Source organism: Nothobranchius furzeri, chromosome 2 (assembly GCF_043380555.1).
Source record: "Nothobranchius furzeri strain GRZ-AD chromosome 2, NfurGRZ-RIMD1, whole genome shotgun sequence".
NCBI lineage: Eukaryota > Metazoa > Chordata > Actinopteri > Cyprinodontiformes > Nothobranchiidae > Nothobranchius > Nothobranchius furzeri.
In genome coordinates, this window is record NC_091742.1 from 15,699,336 (window position 1) to 15,724,200 (window position 24,865).

The 24,865-nt window shown below is 46.0% G+C and overlaps 1 protein-coding gene across 10 annotated transcripts; it reads right to left on the minus strand.

The window, feature by feature from the left end:
* Positions 1–3,373: 3,373 nt before the first annotated feature.
* On the minus strand, positions 3,374–16,895 carry mthfd1a (methylenetetrahydrofolate dehydrogenase (NADP+ dependent) 1a, methenyltetrahydrofolate cyclohydrolase, formyltetrahydrofolate synthetase). 10 transcript variants are annotated; one of them, XR_011519247.1, is made up of 12 exons: positions 16,454–16,895; positions 15,557–15,659; positions 15,356–15,440; positions 12,351–12,425; positions 8,320–8,415; positions 8,107–8,243; positions 7,780–7,880; positions 7,566–7,702; positions 7,405–7,452; positions 7,144–7,271; positions 6,961–7,019; positions 3,374–3,576 (listed from the first exon to the last, which is right to left on the minus strand). XR_011519247.1 is itself a non-coding variant. In XM_070548825.1 (12 exons), exons 2-11 carry the CDS (start codon positions 15,655–15,657, stop codon positions 6,966–6,968), a joined length of 1,026 nt encoding a protein of 341 aa, XP_070404926.1. In that variant the 5' UTR covers positions 15,658–15,659; positions 16,454–16,894; the 3' UTR covers positions 3,374–3,576; positions 6,961–6,965. The 10 variants fall into 10 exon arrangements, 8 of the variants coding, with proteins under 8 accessions (XP_070404926.1, XP_070404927.1, XP_070404928.1 ...); XM_070548825.1 differs by having other exon boundaries at positions 7,341–7,452; positions 16,454–16,894; XM_070548826.1 differs by having other exon boundaries at positions 7,341–7,452; positions 12,351–12,410; positions 16,454–16,890.
* Between the last annotated feature and the right edge of the window lie 7,970 nt (positions 16,896–24,865).

Consider the following 24,865-nt stretch of genomic DNA (forward strand, 5'->3'; position numbering starts at 1 on the left):
CTCGGCGTCTCGGAGGGAACACATCAGATCAGCTGGACGGAGCCAGGTGAGACCTTCTCTCCTATTTTTCTCTGAGCCATTTACCTATCTGATGACATCATCACGTCTGTCTGATGACATCACATCATCTGACTGTGGGGAACTTTTTGTCAGCAGCTGATGAGGATAGAGCACTGATCTGTGATCAGCTGTTTTGTTTATATCAACTGAAAGCTTCGTTATTGGAGGTGTAAAAGGATTTTGTCAGAATGAACGGTTTTACTTCTCTCATCGGATCAGTTTAATCTTCTTCTGAAGGTCCAGCTACAGATAAACTCAGAACTTCTGATCCTTTAGGTGAAACAAGCTCCTTTTTCCTTTTCCCCACAATTCCAACCTCCAGACATCTGAGTTTGATCGGAACGTGTTCCTGTTTGGGTTTCTCGTGAATCAGCGGCTGGTTCTGTGTCTGCAGGTGTTTCTCCTCAGCTGCTGACGTGATCCAGAGGTGAAACGCCTGGAGCGAGCTGGAGAACGCTCAGCTTCTCCAAGGAGACAGAGTGTGATGACGGAGGAGGGAGTGGAGGGAGGGGGTCTGAGGAGGAAACTGACAGGTCCACCCAGGCTGCTGCTGGGAAGAACCAGAACCAGGAGCTCAGGGGAGGACCGACCAGACCCAAAAGGGATGGAGATCAGTGGAGAAACATCAGCCAGGTGTTCAGATGCTGCAGAAGAGAGCAAAGATCTGGAGACTCACCACAACCCAGTGGGAGGTGGTCAAAAGAGGAGTGACAGGTGGTGGAGAAGGTTCTTCTCAGCAGCTCTTTGGGTCAGGAAGAAGGAAGCCAGGAAAGGTTTAGATAAGCCACCAGAGCAGGTGCCACTGAGAGGGGACAAAGGAGGAGAGGTGGTCTTCAAGGAAGAAAAGTTCCATATGAGGAGGATATTCAGAAGATTTAGGACTTCCTCAACTGATCAGCAGATTCCCAGTAAGAGTAGAGACAGGAATACTCCACGGAGTCTCCAGAAGAAGCTGCAGAAGTTCTTCATCCGAGGAGGAAAGAGACAGTCTGTTCCGATGAAGGCCATGGAGGCCACCAAGGTGGAGGAGGACCGGTTTGCGTCTGAGCTCATTGAGCAGCAGAAGAAGGAGACAGATGGGACAGATGGGACTCTGGAGGCCACAACAGTCCCAACTGAGATGAAAGATCAGCTGATGGAGGACCTAGCTTCACAAGGTCCACAACCACCCACAGATACTCCAGAAGAGGACTTGCCACACGCTGGACATGAATCAGAGATGATCCAACCCGCTGACATTACCCAGGTTCTGGTGCAGGTGGTGTCCTCAGAGGAGGACAAAGTCTTCTGTAGCTCTGAGGTCACAGTGGACCTTCATGCTCCACTTCCAACTGAGGAGAAGACTCCTCAAGCCTCCCGACCATCTCACCCATCCACCAACGGACCATCCATCCAGATCGAGGTCTGTCCCCCGGAAGAGATGGAGGAGGACACATGCTGGGGGGTCTTCTCCTCCTCAGAGAACCATCTCTTCTTTCTGCTTGGTTTCCACCACAGCGAGCAGCAGCTGGTCCAGATGGCCCGCTCACTGGTCCGGACCGCCATGGCCGCCGCCGTGGACCAGGTAACCAGAGAGCAGCAGAGAGACGCAGCGTCCGGCTGCAGGTGAGAGACATCAGAGGACGTTCAGAACCAGCAAGAGTCCAAAGAACAGCTCAGAACCTCAGAGGACAACATGGGACCGTCTCCTCCAATCAGCTGTTGGGATGTTTGACATAAAACAGAGAAGTTTGGGATTTTTTATACTAAATCAGACATTTTCTACGGGTTAGGGTGAGGCCTAAACCCTAACGAGCCCCAGAGTGGAACCGACCCAACCCGAACCCGTCAGGACCAGAATCCCACAGAACTAAAAGAGCACCAAAGCTTAAAGATCTTTACCTAATCGTGAATAAGTTCTATTTGTTTACCCTTTAGGAGGATGGACCCTCCCGTTAGAAGCCGTTCTGCTCTGAAGTCGTGAAACAGATAATTATTCTTTAACTGCTGTTTAACATTTTTAGTCTTTTATAAAAACAGAATTTCTGTTTTTATCCGAAAAGTTTGTGTTTTTGATTTAAATAAACGATTACGATTCCAGATGAGCAGAATGAACGTTCATCTGACAGATGCGCTGAAGCCTCCTCCTCTTCCTCCAGCTGCTCCGCTTCTATTTTAAACCATTCTGTTGACCCAATTCTCAGCAGAACCGAGCCGGTTCCAAAGTCCAGCATCCACCTCCGACTCGCTCTCATCTGTTGCTGAGACACGTGATGACAGGAGAAACATCTCATCAGCTGTTTCCTTCCCTCTGAGGAGATGTTTGGAAACATCTGTTTGGACCAGCGGCGTCCACCATGGTCCTTCATGCTTCAGATGATTCTTCAGCAGCAGAAGAGTTTTAGAGCAGAGACGAAGGAGACATGGAGGACGGTGTCCCTGCAGGACGGCTCAGCAACTGTCTGAATATTATAAGTTACACAGTTATCTTAAAGGAACACAAAACTAAATCCCAATCATGCTGTCTGATTGGATAGCCACCTCCTTGGGGGAGGGGCTTAATCTCCAGGCTTAGAGCAGGAATTTAAATAATTCTTATTTGATTAAATAGTTGTATAATAACTCAGAAAGCTAATAAATAAATGAATAATTATTAAAGCAAATTATTCGTTTATCGTGTTTAGTTAGACATGCTAATGAGTCTCCTTCATTAAACCCAAACATGTTGAATTTCTAACATTTTAATTAGTTTAGTTCAGTTTTTTTTGTTTATAAATCTAAAAAACAATCATCTCATTTGATGCATTTACTTCTAACTTTTTCTCTTGTTAATTATTATAAATTAATCTGAGGAAATAACGCTAAAAACATTAATTCTGTCTGAGTTAATAAGCAGCAGATGAGTGTTTTAATCCCGTCAGACTCAGAAAGCAGCAGCAAAACGGGAATCGGACTCACGACACGTCACATGAAGCAAACGAAGAAGAAATGCAGGTCAGATGAAATGACGTCGACAGATCTGCAGAATGATCAGCTGCTGCCACACAGACGGACACACCCACTCGTCAGGCTGATTAATCAATGCCTGATTGGCTCTGACAGCTGTCAATCATCCCCGTGGAGCTCAGGATGCATCAGCGAGAGTCCAGAAGGCGTTGGATTAATCATCATTTCACATCCAGTGTAAACATCAAAGAGAAAACTAAAAATAAGGTCACCAGCTCTTCAGGAGGGAGGGGCTGTTTGCTGGATGTCATCATCTAAGTAGCATAATTGAGTTTGTTCAGCTCATTCAGGTGTTAAATAACGTCTGAAATCAGTGAAAGTCTGAAGCTTAACTGTTGGGTGTTTTATTTACGGTACAGTTGTTGATCAGAACTCGTTATTCAGTTTAAAAAATCACATTTATCTGAGTTTTCCTTGGGTTTCGCAAAACTTTGAGTTAATAAAACAGCAGCGACTTGGATCAGCCTCCGAAACAGGAAGTGTTGTTGGAAACCTGAAGGTGTTTGTGTGGAGTTACGGATCACGGACGTCCTGCAAACAAACAAACAAACAAACAAAAAAACAAAAAAACAAACAAACAAAAGACATTTATTAATTACATAAAACATAAAAACCAGTTGGAGTGGTCCAGTCTGGAGGTGCTGAATGCAGGAACAACAGATCCTAAATGAGGCCTCTTAAGAATGAGCTTCAGTCGGGAAAGGTGACGAAGCTGGAAGAAACAGGATGTAACCCTAAAGCTGGTCACACAGGGATTACAGGTTAGGGTCGGTTTGAAGAGAATGGTGTAGCGTCCAGAGATGGTCAGTTTTACACCTACAGTCTGACCTCTTCAGTATCTGCTCATATGGAGACGTAAGTCTTAACTGGTGCCTTAAATCTGCAAGAAAGATACTGTTGCTTGACCAAGGTCTCTCTCCAGCTTTCTCTTATCTAAGACTGCTTTGCTTCACAGAACAAGACGGATGAACTTTCATAATTAAATCATATAATGAAATGGACAATATGGTTAAATGAAATGTTTTGATTAATCTGTGTTTAATTTACTTAAATTGAAACGAATATTATTATTACATTGAAAGATTAATAAGGAGGAAATGAAATGTATGACCCATATATTTAATCAGCGCACTGACTGGACAAGACACACCCACCATATCTCCATGACGCAAGTTAAAGTTAACGTCACTGCACATAGACATTTTCTTATCCACAAAATCAGCATCTTCATATCTGAGGGAGATGTGTATCTGAGTTTGTTGGCAAAACCCCATTACAGGTCAAATTCTGATTCGTCAGTAAACCAAAATATGGCCATTATTAAAAAAGCATCATCTCCTGAGTGATTCAGTTGAGCCTAACTCTGACTGGAAGCCTCTTCTCCCGCGCATCTTTGACAAGCTGTCAAAACTTGTTGCACGCTACAGCTGATAGCTCAAACGGTTCCTTCAGAACAAAGCTGATGCAGCTCCGACTCCCCAAGAGTCCTGCCGTAGATGCAAAACAAGTCCACTCCACCTGTTTGTCGTGACCTGGAGACGACTCCGTACTGTAGTTTCTCTACGAACTTCAGTACCGTGGGGTCCACGGACTCCCCGACATCTCGGATCCAAAAGAGAGTCTCCGATAAGGGTAGCTAAACTCGACGGATTACGTCTGATGCCGTTATTAGAAGTCAACTTTCTAGGTTAATGCAAACCAAATTCACTCCCACTCAGAACTCAGTTTCTCCAGATACGAAGGTTCTGATAACATCACATTCACACATCATCACACCTCAAATTCCATCCACTTAGATTCATTCATCACATAAAGTGTTTCTAGTTGTCATGTTTTTAATTGTTTAGAAAATAAATTTCTTTTTATAAACTTGACTCTGTCTGGATTAATATGAAGTGTCTTACGATCCCTGAATAAACAAAGAATTCTAAATCTTCTGGTTAAACATTCAAAGACCAATTAGACTGGATTTCCATATTTATATAGAAATTCACATCTTATTGGCCAAATGTAGTGTAGCATATTGAGCTTAAAAAGCACCCAAATTACATTCGTATTCTAACTCTACAACAGCCTCTGTCTTATTTTTACAGAGCTTTAGGACATTTGAAGCTAGCCAGGTTTTAATTTCTGAGACGTCCTAGAAGCTGATTAATGGACCTTGACTGATTTAAAGCCAAATAAACCTGACAGTCATCAGGATAGATGTGACACTGAAGCCATGCTCAGCAATGATGTTTCCCAGTGGAGAATATATATGGACAAAAGGAGTGGACCTAGAATGGAACCCTGGGGCACTCCCCAGGGAGCGGCACAAAAGGAGAAGAGCAGTCGCCTATGTGGCTGCAGAAACTTCTACCAGATGTGTAGGAGAGGAACCAGTGTAGCGTGGTCCCTGTGACTGACCACAGATCCCAGCCTGGTTAGCTAAATGTTGTGGTCAGCTGCATCAAAAGGCAGCTGAGTGGTCTAGCAGTAGCAACAGAATAAAGGAGCCGGCGTCAGTTGCTGTCAGGACGTCATTCAACACACGAACATGGGCTGACTCAGACTCAGCGCTATTTTGTCCTGAAAGCAGACTGAAAATGGTTGGTTAGGGAATGTTCCAACAGATGATGTGAGAGCGGAGCATGAACTGCTTTATCTTTAAGCTTGGACAGAGAGTATATGGATGGAAATTTGCATTCATTGTGATCCAGGCCAGGTTTTTTCAATACGCCTTCTTAAAGCTCCTGGGAGCGTTCCAGAGGAAAACCTGCCATTTAAGATGTTCAGAATGAAGGGAGCCACTGCAGGGATGACCCCAGCATTGGGGGGAGAGAGTCCGGCGGGAAGCCTGAGGGCACGGAGCTGCAGTTGTAGTGGAGGGAGTGGGCTCCTTTAGTGAAACATCAGCACTGAAAAGCTTGTGTTGCATCTCAGTGAGATTGGCTAAACAGTAATTTCTAGCTGATCTGGTGGGTTTTTGGAAGGCTGCCAGGGAGTCTTTCAGCGACTGGATGGAAATTTGTAGCTTGTCCTCTTTCCACCTACGTTCCACGTTCCTACGTCTGAGAGCTCGAGTGTTGTCATTTAGCCACGTATCAGAGACGGTGCTTTAGCGCCTGACTTTAAAGGTGCAACAGAGTTTAGGCTATTAGACGTGATTGGAAAATGCTCAGAAATACAAACATGATCTACAGACAGATCAGAAACGCCGTCCAAAAGGTAAAACGAGCCCAGTTATGGGAGTGGCACAGGCAGGATCCTCGACCAGCTGCTGAAGATCAGATGAGTCTAAAATGACTAATACCTTTAAATGTTAGTACCTCACACTTTAAACTAGTTTTATAGTTTTTTTATTTACTATAATTGTCCTAAATTAAAATTAAATTCATCTCAACATGTGACCCATCCCCACGGAGGGGAGCGGAGGTCGCGCTCGGGATCTGGTGGTCAACCCCCCACCCCAGCCTCTTAAAGCTGAGCATCTGACCCGAACCCCATGCCCCCTCCCAGGGCGGACACGCTACCACTAGGCCACTGAGCTGTAAATGAACACATAGGAAATTCATTTCCCAGCTTTACTTTCCAAGTAAAAAAATAAATAAATCTGTCATTTAAGTTTTTATTAACCCCTTAGAGTCTGAAACTTTTACAGTTAACAGAAATATTGTATTTAAAGCTAGTATACATGTAATTCTGAACGTTTAATAGCAGTCATCCTCTAGGGGGCAGTAGACATTTATATGAAGGTATGAAGGTACTAACCCTGATGCTCCTTCTGGAGGCTTTAAGGCCAGAATTAGGTGGCCTCACGTTTGTGACGATGATCTAAAAGAGTTTGTGTCTCAGACAGATCTGTCTTTTCCATTGGAGCTTATTTTCTCTGTCTTATAAATAAAAGACCTTCCCGATTAAGCTGTTGATGTTTACCTGCTTCACCCGTGAGACTGGCTCCTCAGGAGGAACCGCTGAGCGCTCTGCACCGTGTTCTGAAACATTAAACACAACCAGGAGCGTTTTATCTCCACCCATCGGTCATCATCTGACATCACAGGAGGGTTTAGGGTTCAGATGACTCGCTGATAAATAGTTACAAATAAAAAAATAAACAACCTCCATCAACATGGCCACTGTCATTGGCCCCACCCCACCAGGCACTGGTGTGATGAATCCTGCTCTCTGATTGGCTGAGGCGTAGTGAACATCTCCAACCACCCGTTTCCCGCTCGCCCTTGTTTCATCTGGAAAAGGTCAGAGGTCACACGTGTACCGTTTATCTAACGACTGATAGACATATTGATCAGCTGAACCTGGAACATAATTGATCCCACAGTCGATGACGACGGCGCCCTCCTTCACCCACCCCCCTCTCACCATCTCCGCTCTGCCCGCCCCCACCACCAGGATGTCCGCCCGACCCACCTGGACAGGAAACGCATCATCATAAACAGGATATGCACAGGGCTTACAGATATGATGTAACCACAGTCCAGACTGATTGCTGCTTCAGGGAACCCAGGTGTGGTTCTGTTTACCTGCTCAGGTAGGTCAGGTGTCTTTGAGTGACAGGTGGTGACAGTGGCGTGGTTCCACAGCAGAAGGTCGTGCATCGGAGCTCCGACAATTTTACTGCGACCGATGACGACGGCGTGTTTCCCAGCAACAGACACACCTGCACAGAAACAGGAAGTTCATAGATGACATCACAACCACCCAGCAGGATGAGTCCAGGTATTTCAGGTGCATCACCTGTCTGTCTGATGAGCTCCAAGCAGCCGTTGGGGGTGCAGGGGATGAAACAGTCATTCAGGTCACCGCGAGACAGCTTTCCTGCATTAATGCAACTCAGACTGCACACACACACACAAACACACACACACACACACACACACACACACACACACACACACACACACACACACACACACACACACACACACACACACACACACACACACACACACGCACACACACACACACTCACACACACACACACACACACACACACACACACACACACACCCTTGAGGCTGGATATCTGGGTGTGGGGGTGAATCATGTGATCAGACCACCAACCCGTCCACGTCCTTCTCCGGGGACACAGCGTTGGTGACGAGCTCCGAGTTGATGTGGTTGACGGTGTCCAGAGGTAGCTGGACGATCAGACCGTGGACGGTCTGGTTCTCGTTGACAGACATGATGCTGTGCAGAACCTGCAGGACGACAGGAAACAGGAAGTTCATGTTTCCTGTTGGTTGGTCAGAGACGAGAGGAGAGTTAGTGTCCCACCTCGTCCTGCGTTGCCGAGTTTGGTAGTCTCACGTGTTTGGCATCGATCCCAATCTGAAGAACATCACCGAAGCAACAGAGGACACGATTTATCTCCTTTAGGGATTTTTAGAGAACAGTTACTGTCTTATCGGCTCATGTCTGGCTTGTACGGAAACCCAGCAGGGCAAAAAGCAAAACACAAACAAGACAAAAGTTTCTGAAAGTGAACCAGATACAAAGTAAAACCTGAACAGAAAAAAACACTAAAAACTTTATTTGAATTAAAAACAGTTTTTATGTCGTTTTCTTTTATGTTGAACCTGAACCCTTTAAACGTAAATAAAATAAAAACATCACTAAATGTGTTTCTACTGTTTATTCAGTTTCACTTTCGGTTTTTCTATCATCAACGTTAAAGTCTTAAAGTGAAGAAAAACTACATCTATTTAGTCATCATCTTTTTTTGCCTTTCTGGGCTTCCATAGAATCATTATTTAAAGCTCTTCTCCTGATTTTAGGTTGTCTTTGTCCCATTTTGATGTTTAAATCAGCTGATTTCACTTAAACCTTTGAGTACTGACAGATCTGTGTCTTTAGTTTTTACAGTTTTAATAACAAACTTCCTGCTCTTATTATCACTCCGTACGTTTCTGTTACTCCTCCTTGAACCGTCACCTTATCGTGGTGGAGGAGTTTGAGTGCCCTAATGATCCTAGGAGCTATGTTGTCTGGGGCACTTAGTGCCCCTGGTAGGGTCTCCCATGACAAATTGGTCTTAGGTGAAGGGTGAGACAAAGAACGGTTCGAAGGATCTTTCATGGCGGTTAAAACGAAGAGTCGGAGTACCCGGCCCGGAGGGTTACCGGGGTCCCACCCTGGAGCCAGGCCTGGGGTTGGGGCCCGTGAGCGAGCGCCTGGTGGCCGGGCTTTCGCCCATGGGGCCCGGCCGGGCCCAGCCCGAACCGGTTACATGGGCTCGTCCAACTGTGGACCCACCACCCACAGGAGGAACATGAAGGGTCCGGTGCAATGCGAATCGGGTGGCAGACCAAGGCGGGAGCCTTGGCGGTCCAATCCCCGGACAAGAAAACTAGTTTTTGGGACATGGAACGTCACCTCGCTGGCGGGGAAGGAGCCGGAGCTTGTGGCAGAGGTTGAGCGGTACCGGCTAGATATAGTCGGACTCACCTCGACACATTGCATTGGCTCTGGAACCCGAGACCTGGAGAGGGGTTGGACACTCTACTTTGCTGGAGTTGCTCCGGGTGAGAGGCGGAGGGCTGGGGTTGGCTTTTTGTTAGCCCCGAGACTCTCTGCCTGTGTGTTGGGGTTTACCCCGGGGGACAAGAGGGTAGCTTCCTTGCGCCTTCGGGTCGGGGAACGGGTCCTGACTGTTGTTTGTGCTTATGGGCCAAATATCAGTTCAGAGTACCCACCCTTTTTGGAGTCCCTGGGACGAGTGCTAGATAGTGCTCCATCAGGGGACTCCATTGTCCTGCTGGGGGACTTCAATGCTCACGTGGGCAATGACAGCTTGACCTGGAGGGGTGTGATTGGGAGGAACGGCCCACCTAATCAGAACTCGAGCGGTGTTTTGTTATTGGACTTCTGTGCAAGCCGCAGTTTGGCCATAACGAACACCATGTTCGAACATAAGGATGCCCACCGGTACACTTGGTACCAGGGCAGCCTAGGTCACAGGTCGATGATAGATTTTGTAGTCGTATCATCTGACCTGCTGCCGTATGTTTTGGACACCCGAGTGAAGAGAGGGGCGGAGCTGTCAACTGATCACCACCTGGTGGTGAGTTGGATCAGATGGCAAGGGAACATGCCGCGTAGACCTGGCAGACCCAAACGCATAGTGAGGGTCTGCTGGGAACGCCTGGCAGAAGAACCTGTCAAGACGGTCTTCAACTCCCACCTCCGGCAGAGCTTTGACCACGTCCCGAGAGCAGTGGGGGACATTGAGTCCGAGTGGGCCTTGTTCCACTCTGCGATTGTCGAGGCGGCTGTTGCTAGCTGTGGTCGTAAGGTGGCCGGTGCCAGTCGTGGTGGCAACCCCCGTACCCGCTGGTGGACACCAGAGGTTCGGGGAGCCGTCAGGCTGAAGAAGGAGGCCTACAGGGCGTGGCTGGTCTGTGGGTCTCCGGAGGCAGCAGACAGGTACCAGATAGCCAAGCGGGGTGCAGCAGTGGCAGTTGCCGAGGCAAAATCTCGGGCGTGGGAGGAGTTTGGTGAGGCCATGGAGAAAGACTATCGATCGGCTCCAAAGAGGTTCTGGCAAACTGTCCGGCGCCTCAGGAGAGGAAGGCAGCAACTCGCTCACACTGTTTACAGTGGGGATGGGGAGCTGCTGACGTCAACTGAGGCTATAGTCGGACGGTGGAAGGAATACTTTGAGGAGCTCCTCAATCCCACCAATGCGCATTCCGAGGAGGAACCAGAGCTGGGAGGCCTGGGGATGGACTGTCCGATCTCGGGGGCAGAAGTTGCTGAGGTAGTCAAACAATTACACAGCAGCGGAGCCCCGGGGGCGGATGAGGTTCGTCCTGGGTTTCTCAAGGCTATGGATGTTGTAGGGCTGTCATGGTTGACACGTCTCTACAACATTGCGTGGTCATCGGGGGCAGTTCCTAGGGAGTGGCAGACCGGGGTGGTGGTCCCCATCTTTAAGAAGGGTGACCTGAGGGAGAGTTCCAACTATAGGGGGATCACACTCCTCAGCCTCCCTGGAAAGGTCTACTCCAAGGTACTGGAGAGGAGGGTCCGATCGATAGTTGAATCTCAGATAGAGGAGGAGCAATGTGGTTTTCGTCCTGGCCGTGGAACTGTGGACCAGCTCTATACCCTTGCAAGGGTGATGGAGGGGGCATGGGAGTTTGCCCAACCAATCCACATGTGCTTTGTGGATTTGGAGAAGGCTTATGACCGTGTCCCCAGGGGCACCCTGTGGGGGACGCTCCAGGAGTATGGGGTGGGTGGCTTTCTGTTAAGGGCCATTCAGTCCCTTTACCAGAGGAGCGTGAGTTTGGTCCGCATAGCCGGTAGTAAGTCGGACCTGTTCCCAGTGAGGGTTGGACTCCGCCAGGGCTGCCCTTTGTCACCAGTTCTGTTCATCACTTTTATGGACAGAATTTCTAGACGCAGCCGTGGTGTGGAGTGTGTCGAGTTTGGTGGCAGGAGAATCTCGTCTCTGCTTTTTGCGGATGATGTGGTCCTCCTAGCTTCATCCAGCTCTGACCTTCAGCTCTTGCTGGGTAGGTTCGCGGCCGAATGTGAAGCGGCTGGGATGAGGATCAGCACCTCCAAATCTGAGACCATGGTTCTCGACCGGAAAAGGGTGGCTTGCCACCTCCGGGTCGGGGGAGAGGTCCTACCTCAAGTGGAGGAGTTTAAGTATCTCGGGGTCTTGTTCACGAGTGAGGGTAGGAGGGATCGGGAGATCGACAGGCGGATTGGTTCGGCGTCTGCAGTGATGCGGACGCTGAGCCGATCTGTCGTGGGGAAGAGGGAGCTGAGCCAGAAAGCCAGGCTCTCGATTTACCGGTCGATCTACGTCCCAATCCTCACCTATGGTCATGAGCTTTGGGTAATGACCGAAAGAACGAGATCGCGGATACAAGCGGCCGAAATGAGTTTCCTCCGTAGGGTGGCCGGGCTCAGCCTTAGAGATAGGGTGAGAAGCTCGGACATTCGGGAGGGACTCGGAGTAGAACCGCTGCTCCTCCGGATCGAAAGGAGCCAGTTGAGGTGGTTTGGGCATCTGGTCAGGATTCCTCCTGGACGCCTCCCCGGGGAGGTGTTTTGGGCATGTCCTGCCGGCAGAAGGCCCCCGGGTCGACCCAGGACACATTGGAGAGGTTACATCTCCAATCTGGTCCGGGAACGCCTTGGGGTCCTGCCGGAGGAGCTGGTGGACAAGGCCGGGGATAGGACGGCCTGGAGCTCCCTAGTTGGGATGCTGCCCCCGCGACCCGGACCCGGATAAGCGGAGGAAGACGAAGACGAAGACGAAGACGTTTCTGTTACTCGGTCAGGTTTCTCACCTCGGCTGCAGCCTTCAGTTTGGTGCTGATGTAAAGGTTGGAGTCGTCTCTGTCTCCCACCTGAAACACACACACCTGATCACCAGTACACACACACACACCCGTTTAGTTTATCAGTGCTGCCAAACAGCCCCTGAAAACAAAACGTCAGTTTCATAAATGTGATCATGACATGAACGCTGCTGGAGCGCTAACGAGTTGGCTCGTTAAGGATATTTTAAAACCGGATGGATACACTTGTTATTTTAGAGAAAAACCTTTAACTATTGCATTTTCTACAAAAATCAGCTTTAGTCCCGTTAGAGTGAAACATCTCCAGTCACATTGAAACGTTTTACTGTACACCTGAGCGATGGGAGCGGGTCACAGGAGGTGAGTTCAGGTGTGTGTGAGGTGTTAGTGTGAGAGGCTCACACAGCATCATTTGGTTTACTGGTTTTAATGACGTAATCGGATCTTCTGCAAAGCTGCACGTAAACTTGGGTTTGCATGCATGAGACGGGAGATTTAAATGAAAACAGGAAGTAATTATTAGTGTTAGATCTCAGATGTGTGTCAGGTGTGTGTGAGAGGTTTCTCTGACCGGTCAGGTCTGGTACTGACTCAACACTGTCAGGTGAGTTACTCCGGTTCTAAAATCCCTTCATTGGCTGCCCATCACTTTCAGGGTCCAATATAAAATATTGCTTTTTGTCTTCAAATCCCCCCATGGTCTTGCCCCCGTGTACCTGTCTGATCTTCTTGCGATTTATACTCCCGGTCGCACACTCAGGTCCTCTAGTCTGTTGCTCCTCGAGGTACCAAAAGCGTGTTATAAATCATGACACACTATTTTACCCTTGCTTTTAACAGTTAGCTGTTAGTTTGGTTTTTACTACTCTTATTTTATCATCCATTGTAATGGTTTTCATCTGAACTATTGTGAGGTTTTTATTGGCTTTTTTCTTATCTGTTAACTGTATTTTATTGCTCTGTTCTATGTTTTTATCTCTGTTATTGTGTGACTGTTCAGCACTTTGGTCGGCCGTATGGCTGTGTTTTTAAAGTGCTATACAAATAAAGGTGGTATGGTATAGTTAGGAGCAGGATGTTGGACCAGATTGGGTTCAGGTGGTTCTGACTGCTGCTGCAGACCAAAGTCACCAGCAGATGAAGCTAAAGGTGCAGCTGCAGCGGTAGTAGCTGGTCTGGATCTATTTTTTATATCTTGGTCTGAGTGACGTGCGGAGAGGGAGCGTTACAGCAGGCTGGGGTTTAGGCTGACCTCGAGGGTTGTTCGGGTGGTTGGCCGACGGCCCGTACAGGCCCGGTGAGACAGCGTCCCGGCTTTGCTTCAGAGCAGCCTCGGTTGTTGCGGACAATGGGGAGGAAGGGGACGAGTGGGGCTGGAGCGCCGGTTCAGTCGGTGGGGCAGCAAAGAGGGAACGTGGTCAGATGGTGACTGGGATGCTGAAGCAACAGAGGCTGGAGGAGGCTGGCTTTGTGATGCGAATCAGGGCGGTAGGAGTTGCGCGCTTTGCTACCTCTAACCCGTTATGAGGGGGCAGGTTTCTAGTCAAGGCCTTGTGGAGGGAGAAGAATGGAGCGTCCAACTTGTCCGATGTAGCTCGTGAGGTGACAGCAGTGGCGGGGGCCTTGTTGGGTTTTTCTGTCGTGTCCCCTTAGGAGGTTTGGGGGACAACGTGTTGGTGGGGTGTTGGGGGTTCTGGGTTCTGAGTCTGCTGTGGATTTTGGGACGCCCTTGGTGGTGGGGGTGGGAGTGTGGGGTGAGCTTCCATGTGGGGTTGTGTGTTTTCACTGCGGTGTAAGCGGGTGGTGGGATGGTTCGCCTGCCTGTTGTGTGCAGTGGGTTGTGCTGGCTGGTGTGTGGCAGCAATACACCTTCTGGGCATTTAGCCTGCCTAATTTCAGACAAGAAGAAGAGTTTCTACAGCAGGTTAACGATTAACCTGACCTCCAGAGGAGACCCAGGCTTAACCTCTGCAGGTTCTGGACGGTTTGGGCCTGGGAAAAGGAGCAGGTGCAGTAAACACAGCAGGTTCAGGCTGGTTTACCTGTCAGCAGGTGAAGGTTCAGCTTATTATAATCAGTAGCTGTGGCCAGCAGGAGGCGCCAGAGTCTCCTGATCAGATCAGAGGATCTTCAGGCGTTTAAAAGTCTTGGTGTTTGGTCGGAGTTCTGAGGAGAAGCTGCATGAACAATTAAAACATGGCCTGATCGGTGGCCTTTAGTTTGACCTCTGATCTAATAGCTGCATTCATTCTGATGGTGGTGTCTGAGGTAAGCCAGAGAATGTGTTGGACACATAAAAACGGTTTTGCTGCTACGATGGTCTGTCTGCATTTTCCAGTCTCTGGAGATAACGAGCTCTTTCATAATACCACTGGTGCTGCGCTGGGAATATTTCAGTTTCAGTCTGTAGCAAACAGCTCCTCAGTTCAATAAAATTCTTCTTTATTATTTTATTATACCTTTTAACCCTTTGATGCATAATGGTCACTACAGTGGACAGGTACTCAAAATTGTTATTTATTTATTTTTGCTATCAAGCACAGCTGTTGAAGACTTTATTACATTTGAGCCCCTCCATTTGGACTTTGGTAAGTCAAGCCAACATATTTCATGTTCAGAACGCATGCTGTCCACTGAGGTGGACATGTAATAAACTGTGTAAATTAAATGTTACAAAAAATGTGTAAGTATGAAATTTGTTTCATTCACACCTAAAGATGGATGAAAAAAATTGTTTAAAAAAATCATGGTTGAAGATTTCATAATTCATGCATCAGAGGGTTAAAAAGGAACTTTTTACATTTTTATTTCTCTGATCTGTTTCTAATGCTCAGGCTAATATCACTCGGGGTTGTTATAGTGTGTCAGACTGCAGCTGCCCCTCAAGTCTCTTTACTTTTAATCTGTTAAACAAATTAATTCATCAAACTGGAGCTGATCCACATTAAAGTTTGTTTTAAGAGTTCCTGCATCAAGTGAAGTGAATGAATAACCTGTAACACCACCAGACTGGGTCTGAACCCGCAGAACTGGACCTTCATCTTCTCCACCTCCTCCTTCAGCCTCTCTCTCACCAACCTGCACACAGATCCAGGATCAAACTGGGGTGGAACGTAAAGAACCCTCAGAGAGCCACCGTAGATACCAGAAACTTCTCTTCCTCCTCCTGAGGTACGGCTGACCTGCTCACTTACTTAGACGCCTTGTTGCCAGAGATGACGGTTGCTATGGCGCGTCTGCTCCCCCGGCAACAGGAGGCCCCGAGACCAAGAGGACGAGCGACCACAGACAGCATGGCTGATGGGAGAGGAGAAGAACATGGCTGCTTAGTCACCTGGAACCACCTGAGCAGATGTGCACTCATCTGAACAGAACACCTATGACCAGTTTTGGCTGATATGTGTAAAAGTAAACAGAGCCAGAGAAACAGTTTGGGTCCTGCTGACCTAACACCGCTGCAGGAGGGCGTTAGATTACAGGTCAGCTGGTCACCACGAAAGAAGGAAAAACAAACATTCAGACACAGATAAAGTTCCTTCTGCAGCCATCCGATCAATAAAGGGAAGAAACGGAGAACTGTTCCTCCCAGAACCGAGGAGAAACTTAAAACACCGGTGAGGAACAGCTGCTTTTTAAGGGTTTTCATGTTCCTCCAGCAGCTGTTCCTCTTTTTCTGTGCAGCACAAACTCAGCCTGTTTAAAAAAATAAAACAGCAAAATGTAAAAATGTGCTCATCTGTCCTAAAACAACAGATTAACCAGATCAGCTTTGCTAAAAGTCTCATTTCTGCTCCAGCTGACGAATGCACGGAAGAAAAGGGAAGCTTCTCAGCTTCTCAGTGGAGCAGCTGAGGCTTCACAGGCAGAAGAACGTTCCTCAGACGAGACACAGACGGGGTTAAAGACGCTGGCGTCTAGGATTACATCCTGTTTCTGCTCCAGCTGTGGAGCCGTCAGCCAGCAGCTGCAGCTTTGCTTCGTTGTCATGTTTACTAACAGCTGGCTGAAAGTTCCCAGGATTCCCGTGTGCAGCTGCAGACACAGCAGGAACGCCGATGGACAACCTGAGAGAGGCAACAGCAGCAGCTTACCTGTCAGGGCGTAAACACAAACTCACAGCTGCTCCAGATGTTGTTCAGTCCGTCCCATGGCTGCCACAGTGGGTGTGTTTCTGAGTCTGTATGGAAGCCCAGTAGTGACAAAAACACTGCCTGCAGAAAGCAGACCTGTTGCATCTGTGCTGCTTTTATTGTTTCTTTTTCTTTTGGCTTTTTGAGGCCTGAACCATAAACGCACAGAAAGCTGAAGTGTCTTCGTCTTCCACCGAAACGCGAAGCCACGTTTTCTGCTATCGTGCATTTTAACGTCTGAAAGATTGAGTTGTGTCCACGCACCAGCTCACATTTACGTTTCACCGATCCTAAAATAACAAACAATCCAAGTATTCAGTATTTGTGACAATTTGCTTCCATAATGTGCGTGTGTGTGTGTGTGTGTGCGAGTGTGTGTGTGTGTGTGTGTGTGTATGAACGCATGTTATCAGCATGTGTGTGATTCAGAAGCGTTCCTGCCATGAGCCGACTCAGACCAGCTCACAGAACCAGCCGATCACACTCAGGGGGTCAAAGGTCCAACTAGAGGAGGAGAGACGTCCCTCGCTGCTTTCAGCCAATCAGATTTCCGACTCAGCCTGAGTGCAGCTGCAACACAGCAGACTCCGAGCTGCATTCTGGGAAATGTAGGACAGGAAACTGTAAACGCAGAATAAATGAGAGTAAACGGTGCATAAATTATATATATATATATGGATAGATAGATAGATAGATAGATAGATAGATGATAGATAGATAGATAGATAGATAGATAGATAGATAGATAGATAGATAGATAGATAGATAGATAGATAGATAGATAGATAGATAGATAGATAGATAGATAGATAGATAGATAGATAGATAGATGGATGATAGATAGATGATAGATAGATAGATAGATAGATAGATAGATAGATAGATGATAGATAGATAGATAGATAGATAGATAGATAGATAGATAGATAGATAGATAGATAGATAGATAGATAGATGATAGATAGATGATAGATAGATAGATAGATAGATAGATAGATGATAGATAGATAGATAGATAGATAGATAGATGATAGATAGATAGATAGATAGATAGATAGATAGATAGATGATAGATAGATAGATAGATAGATAGATAGATAGATAGATAGATAGATAGATAGATAGATAGATAGATGATAGATGATAGATAGATAGATAGATAGATAGATGATAGATAGATGATAGATAGATAGATAGATAGATAGATAGATAGATAGATAGATAGATAGATAGATAGATGATAGATAGATAGATAGATAGATAGATGATAGATAGATAGATAGATAGATAGATAGATAGATAGATAGATAGATAGATAGATAGATAGATAGATAGATAGATGATAGATAGATAGATAGATAGATAGATAGATAGATAGATAGATAGATAGATGATAGATAGATAGATAGATAGATAGATAGATAGATAGATAGATAGATAGATAGACAGATAGATAGATAGATAGATAGATAGATAGATAGATAGATAGATAGATAGATAGATAGATAGATAGATAGATAGATAGATAGATAGATATTATAATGCACCTAACCCCAGAGGAGAAACGGCACAGATTGAGGTCTGGTTTATGCCTCTACTGTGGAACCCCAGGTCACTATGTCACCAAATACACGTCTCTGTTAAAAGGCAGAGCCCACCAGTAGCTCCGAGCCTACTGGTGGGCGGTTTCTCTGATAGCTCCTCGGCCCGGTGTTCAATGCCTTCTACACTCGCAAGCTGCAAAGGTTCTCTCTCCCTCCAGGCCCTCACTGACTCCGGCTGTGAGCTAAACCTTTTGAACCAGTAGATGAATTGGAAATCACCACTTTTCTCCTTCCAGTACCCATAAGGGTCTCGTCTCTTGGTGGGAACTCTCTCTCCACCATCACCCACTGCACTGAGGAGGTTAAGTTGAAGCTATCAACCACTTTGGTACTTCCCACGAGTGGTGAGCCCATGGGAAGGAGGACCCACATCTCCTTTTTGTGCTGTGCCCGTCCGGGCTCCATGGGTGAATGCGCGGCCACAGGACGCTCGCCGATGTGCCCCACCTCCAGGCCTGGTGCCCCGATGACCCGCGTCTGGGCGAGGGAACGTGGTTTCTATTTGTTTTGTTCATCATAAGAGGTCTTTGGGCTGCTCTTTGTCTGATTACTCATCCAGGACCTCATGATAGACCCTACCAGAGGCATAAAGCCTCAGACAACTTAGCTCTTAGGATCATTGGGACACTCAAACCCCTCCACCACGGTAAGGTGGCAGCCCAGGGAGGGGACCAGCTTCATGCAGAACAGGACAGGAAACCTGAGTCCAGATAGCAGCTGACAACAACACAATAGAAGAGATAAAAAGTCACGAGAAGCAGGAACCAATGTTTGTTCTCTGCCTGGGCCTCATCGGACCACATCAGATGGACACCATGAACCAGTGAAACCAGAGAGAAGAAATCTCATCAGAAGACTGAAGAGAGTGATCCATAAAAATAGGTCCTGTTGATTTATACAAAAAATGTGACTGAGTTTTAGTCTGTTGACTAAAACTCTTAAATTATTTAGTTGTTCAATTTGTTTTAAGTCGACTAACACGCATGTATGTTTCATGTGGAGCTGTAATTGTGGAGTACTACATCTGAAAATCTGGGGGTTTCTTCCTGTTAAAAGGGAGTTTTCCTCTCCACTGTCGCTGCATGCTTGCTTAGTATGAGAATTGCTGTAAAGACTCTGACACTAGTCAGTGACTCGATGCAACCTGCTGGGTTCCTTATATAGGAAACTATTTTACTGATTGGCTTAATGACCTGACCTGTACTGGAATGTTTACTGTGTGAAGGTCCTTGAGACGACTCTGGTCCTGATTGGCACTTTATAAATAAACTTGAACTGAATTGAGTTGAACATGTAAAGAAGGGGTTCCAAAATATTTTCTTTGAGGACCCACTTGCCCGTGTCCAAGATGAGCCAGGACCCCCAAGTCCTACACAAATTAAATGTGATGGCAGGAGGCCCCCGGGTCGACCCAGGACACGTTGGAGAGGTTACATCTCCAATCTGGTCCGGGAACGCCTTGGGGTCCTGCCGGAGGAACTGGTGGAGGTGGGCGGGGAGAGGATGGTCTGGAGCTCCCTAGTTGGGATGCTGCCCCCGCGACCCGGACCCAGATAAGCGGAGGAAGACGACGATGACATTTACTATCTTTATACAGTTAAAACTTACATAAGGAGTTCTGATTATACTGTAGGGTATGTTACTGAGATTTTATAGATGTCATTTTTTCAAATGAAATCTTGTTAACCTTACATCAGGGACTTGCATGAACCAGCCAGGAGAGCATGGATGATTTTCTTGACGTCTTCATTTATTACTATTTTTTCTTTTCTCCAAAGAGGGTTCCAACCAGCACTTAACATTACATGACAATGGATGTAGAAACAAAGTAACCCAAACTCAGGACCTGACTACAGACATGTACAAAAAAAAAAAAAAACTCTACAGACACAACAGGATAAACTTAAATAGTGGCTGATCAGACCACTGCCATCACAATAGGGTGGGGAGACATCAGTAAACAAAGAACATAAATAAACTACCCCTAACAAATTCATACTAATCAGTCCATTCTGTTTGAGTTACTTCAAATGAAAACAGTACTATCAAAGCTCAACTACTATTTACAAAAGAGAATAACTAAATACATAAACACAGGAATCTTCTCCCTTGAGAGTTGGTATGACCCAATGGTGCTGATTAGGCCAAGTGATCTGCTACAGCTGCTCCAACTCCAAGGCCACTGGCAACTCAAAGAAAACATATTAATCATACAAACCCCTACAGACTAAAACCGATGAGTAACTGAATGTGTGCACTTCATACAGTCACCCAAACAGTCAATCCATGGAAACAAACACCTTTATTCAAAATAAAAGAAACATTAACAGTTATTTACTTGAAGTGTGATAGCAGGGCAGCTGTCACACCTTAGCAAAGACAAAATTGTTGGGACCCCCTCAAGGGTCCCGACCTCCAATTTGGGAACCCCTGCTGTAAAGACGTGGAAAATTCACATTTCACACTTCGGAAAGACTAAAAACTAAAAGTTTTCTTCCTTGCGTTTCTGTTCAGAAACATCAAAAAACATATTGAGACAAAAAAAAAATTAAAAAACACACACACACACACACACACACACACACACACACACACACACATCTGTTGCATTTCATAACAAAACTGGTTATTTTTCTTTTGTCTTTAATTATGTTTTAATTTTGTGATTTCTCTTCCTGACAGACGCTCTTCGTACGAAACGAGCTGTCTCCAGATTTATCTGCACCGCAGCAAATCTCTGATTTAGATGCACTTTGTTTTAATGATCGGAGTTTATTTTTGTGTTTAAAGTTTGCAACTTCCTGGAATCCTCCTCCTCCTCCTCCTCCTCCTCCTCCTCATCATCATCATCATAACCATGGTTACTTCAGAATTTGACCCAACATGTTTATCTCTCGGTTTCTTGAACATAAACAGTCGGAGACGGAAAACGGATAAAATCAAACACGTCATAACTGAACATAAGTTACATGTTTTGGCTCTTTGTGAAACCAAGTTATGTGCCGCGCCGCCGTTAAAGACACTGAATTACATCTGAGAGGTTTCAGGATGTGGAGGATGGACAGAGCCATTGGGGGATGAGGTGGAGTAGTTCTTCATGTTCAGCACCACATCAGGACCGAGCTAAGACCTGACCTGATGACCCCTGGAGTTGAGATGATTTGGGTTCAGATGCTTCTGCCTGACAGCAGCAGACCGCTTTTACTGGGATGTTGTTACAGACCACCAAGCCGTAAAAAGGAATACTTGGGTAAAATCCTCAAGAAAATGAAGCACCTTCAATTCTTGCTTTGAAGCGGGCTTCAAAGGAAGGCAAAGACGTGTTTCTGATGGGGGACTTCAACGTGAACTGGTCGCCACAACCGTCGGGCGAGATGACTTCACCATTGAAGAGTAGGATAGAGGCTGTGCTGGATGAATGCGGTTTCACACAGATCGTAGAGCATCCCACCAGAGTGACTAAGTGCATCGATCACATTTATACTGACATTAAAGACGGGTGCTTAATCCTGGAATCATCTGGGACAGATTATAGTGATCATAATCTCATTACAGTCAGAGTCAGGAAAACGGTTCCTGAATTAATAAGCTGCAGGTTCGAGTCGTATGAAATAATAAACTTCATCAGCAATCTGAGGAACGCTAACAGGACTGATGTGATCACTAACTCTGATCCTCGTGACGCTCTGTCCAGCTTTAGTCAGACTTTTGACCAGATAGCCAATGAGCACGCTCCGTTAAAGATGGAAAGTATTTATGACTCACTGGAGTCCCAGCTTCAAGCTGCTGAACAAGAGTGTTGGAGATATACTCTTACTCGTCCTGTGATCAATGTAAAGCAGGGAAGAAATTTCACGTCTGACGAACTCCTGAAGTATTTAAAACAAACTCCTAGTATCATGCCTGATTCTGAGAACCCAGAAGTGGAACCAGCTTGGTTTCATTTTCAGATTGTTGATGATAGAAGAGTTTGGGAACTGTTTTCAAGAGGCCCCACGTGCCTTGATGGAGGAATAAACCCAGTAGACGCTCAACTGTTCAGATTTACAGCTAAAAACATCTCTGGTCCCTTCTGTCACATTCTGAACAGATGCATCAGAACCGGAGTGTTTCCATCCGAGTTAAAGAAACCCAGAGAGATGCAGATGTCCACCTGGTTTTAGGTTTAACATTTAACGTGTTCCTTCTGCAGCAGATGAAACAGTACATTAATGCCAAAAAGCTGATTCCTTTAGGTCCACCTCAGGATCAACTTGATCACCTAGAACAAAAGTGGCTCAGAGCTTTAGAAGCCAGGAGAACTGTTCTGTCATGGTCTGCGTCTGCGTCTTCCCTCATGTGTCTCCTGATTTTCTCCATCCCTCTCTAGATTCCCCTTTTGTGTCTCATAGCGCCCTCATGTGTCCTTTGTCTGCGTCTTTTTTATGTGTCTTCTGTTTGTAGCCCTTCAGATCATTCCCCTCAGGTCCGGTGTTCATTCAGTCATCCCCAGCCCCTCCATGTGTAGCTCCAGCCTTTTTGTCCCCAGCTCGGTGTGTGTGTGTCATTCCCCAGCTCTATGTATGTGTGTGTTTGTGTATGAGTCCTTCCCTCAGGCTTTAGGTTTAGTTTTGTGTTTTATAATTTTAGGTTTATCTGCCCTCCTCTGGTTCTGTTCCCATTTAGAGAATTGTATTCACCTGCTTTCCCTCCAGCCTTCACTCCACACACCTGCTGCCTGTTTCCCTAATTGCTCCTCCCCAGTGTATATAAGCCCTGTCTTGTCTGTATTGTGTTGGTCCATTGTGGTATTCTGTCAGTCTTCTCTAGTCTCTAGTGTTTTGTTGTCTCTAGTATTTTGGATCCCAGTCTTCTCTAGTCTCTAGTGTTTTTGTCTCTAGTTTTGATTTTGGTCATATTGGATTTTTGGCTTCCAGCTCTTTTGGATTTATTTTTATTTTGGACTCATCCTACAAATAAAAGGATTTTCCTTGTATCATCTCCTGCCTCGTGTCATCCTGGGTACCTGCATTTTAGGTCCTAACCATCCTCGTATCGTGACATGTTCATGTTGTGTTTTTAGATTTCAGTTCCATCCTTGACTCCGTCCATCACGAGCGGCTCGCTAAAAAACTGAAATCTTTTGGTTTCTCAGATCCAGCCGCTGATCTCATTAACAGCTTCTTCTTGGGCACAGAAACGGAACGCGGCGTGCCTCCAGGAAGCTTCCTCTGTGACTTATTCTCCACGGTTTATATAAACGATCTTAAGCGCGCCTTAAAGGAATCTGCTGTTATTTGTGACAACAAGATGATTATTTATCACACGGATGATGACTTTAAGACACTACCTGGTGCTCTAAAAAAGTTTGACTGGGCAAAATCCAACATGTCAGCCCCCCCCCCCCCCCAATCAGTTCAGCTCATGTTCAAACTGAAGTCGTGTTGTCAGAGACCTTCAGGATCCTGAGGTCTGTGCTACTCAGAGGTCAGTCAGGTCAACTGGATCAGAGCTTTAAAGATCATCCTGCAGCACAACGACGAGTGGTCTGAAGAATCCAAGAAGAAACTGGAGGAACCTTTCACCCTAACACTACTAACCACCAGCGACCCTGATGAACAGGCTTTGGGCGTGGTAAACTATCTGGTGCTGTCTGAGTTTGAGTATCGAGGGTCTGACTGCAGCAAAAAAAACAGTTTTAATCCTTTTTACATGCGTTTTAATTCTTTTGTTTGACTTCCTGCAGGTTTGGGAACATGTTCTAATCAGACTTAAATCAGATCATTAATCACCTCATCAGGAGTCGCTCAGGAGGTTGTCCAGTAATCGGAAGGCTGCAGGTTCCATCCCAGTTCCCACTAGAGAATTCTGCTGTTGTGCCCTTGGGCAAGACACTAAACCCGCCTCGCTGTTGCTGGTGGTCGGAGGGACCGGTGGCGCCAGCACTCGGCAGCCTTGCCTCTGTCCGTGCGCCCCAGGGCAGCTGTGGCTACATCATAGCTCATCACCACCAGTGTGTGAATGAGTGAATGTGTTGTGAAGCACCTTGGGGGGCTGTAGCACCCTAACAAGGCGCTATACAAATACACCATTTACCATTTTAACCATTTACCTCCAGTATGAACTATTACCAGTGATGGAGTTTAGCAGATCTAAAATGTAAAATGTGCCGTTCAGGCTTTAAAATCACTTTTTCTGTTGTTTTAACTTTACTTGTTTTCATATTTTATTATTTTAAATTGTTTAGTTTGATCTGAGAGGAAATCGTCTGTATGAATAAAACTTTATTGATTTTGGTTCATGACACATTTATGCTTTCTATCATGATGTCACACAAACCAGACTTAATATTAATTATTGCTGCTTTAATCAGACATGTAATCACCGTTTTGGTCATAAATCTAATTTAAAGGCAGGAAAGGGTTTTAAACTTAAATCTGATGAACAGCAATAAAAACACATTAAAAACTATTCATTTAAAACAAAAATGCTTGTCTCGTTAAAACTTGTTGTGTAAATAAAGGTTTTCCTCACATCAGGGATCAGGGAGGGCTGCATTCCATTTAGAGGAGGCTCTGTTCAGCAAAGTAGAAGTGGAATGCAGCTCCGCTTAAAGTCCGTCTATAATGTTCTTTAAAAAGGCAAAAATAAATAAATAAACAATCAAATGCAAACAAGTTACTTGGGTAATACTCCAGGTTTCCGTAAAACGAGCAGGTGGTTAAAAATACTAAATAAGGGAATGAGAGCAAGCGCCGCAAAAACAAAAAAACAAAACAAAAAAACGCCC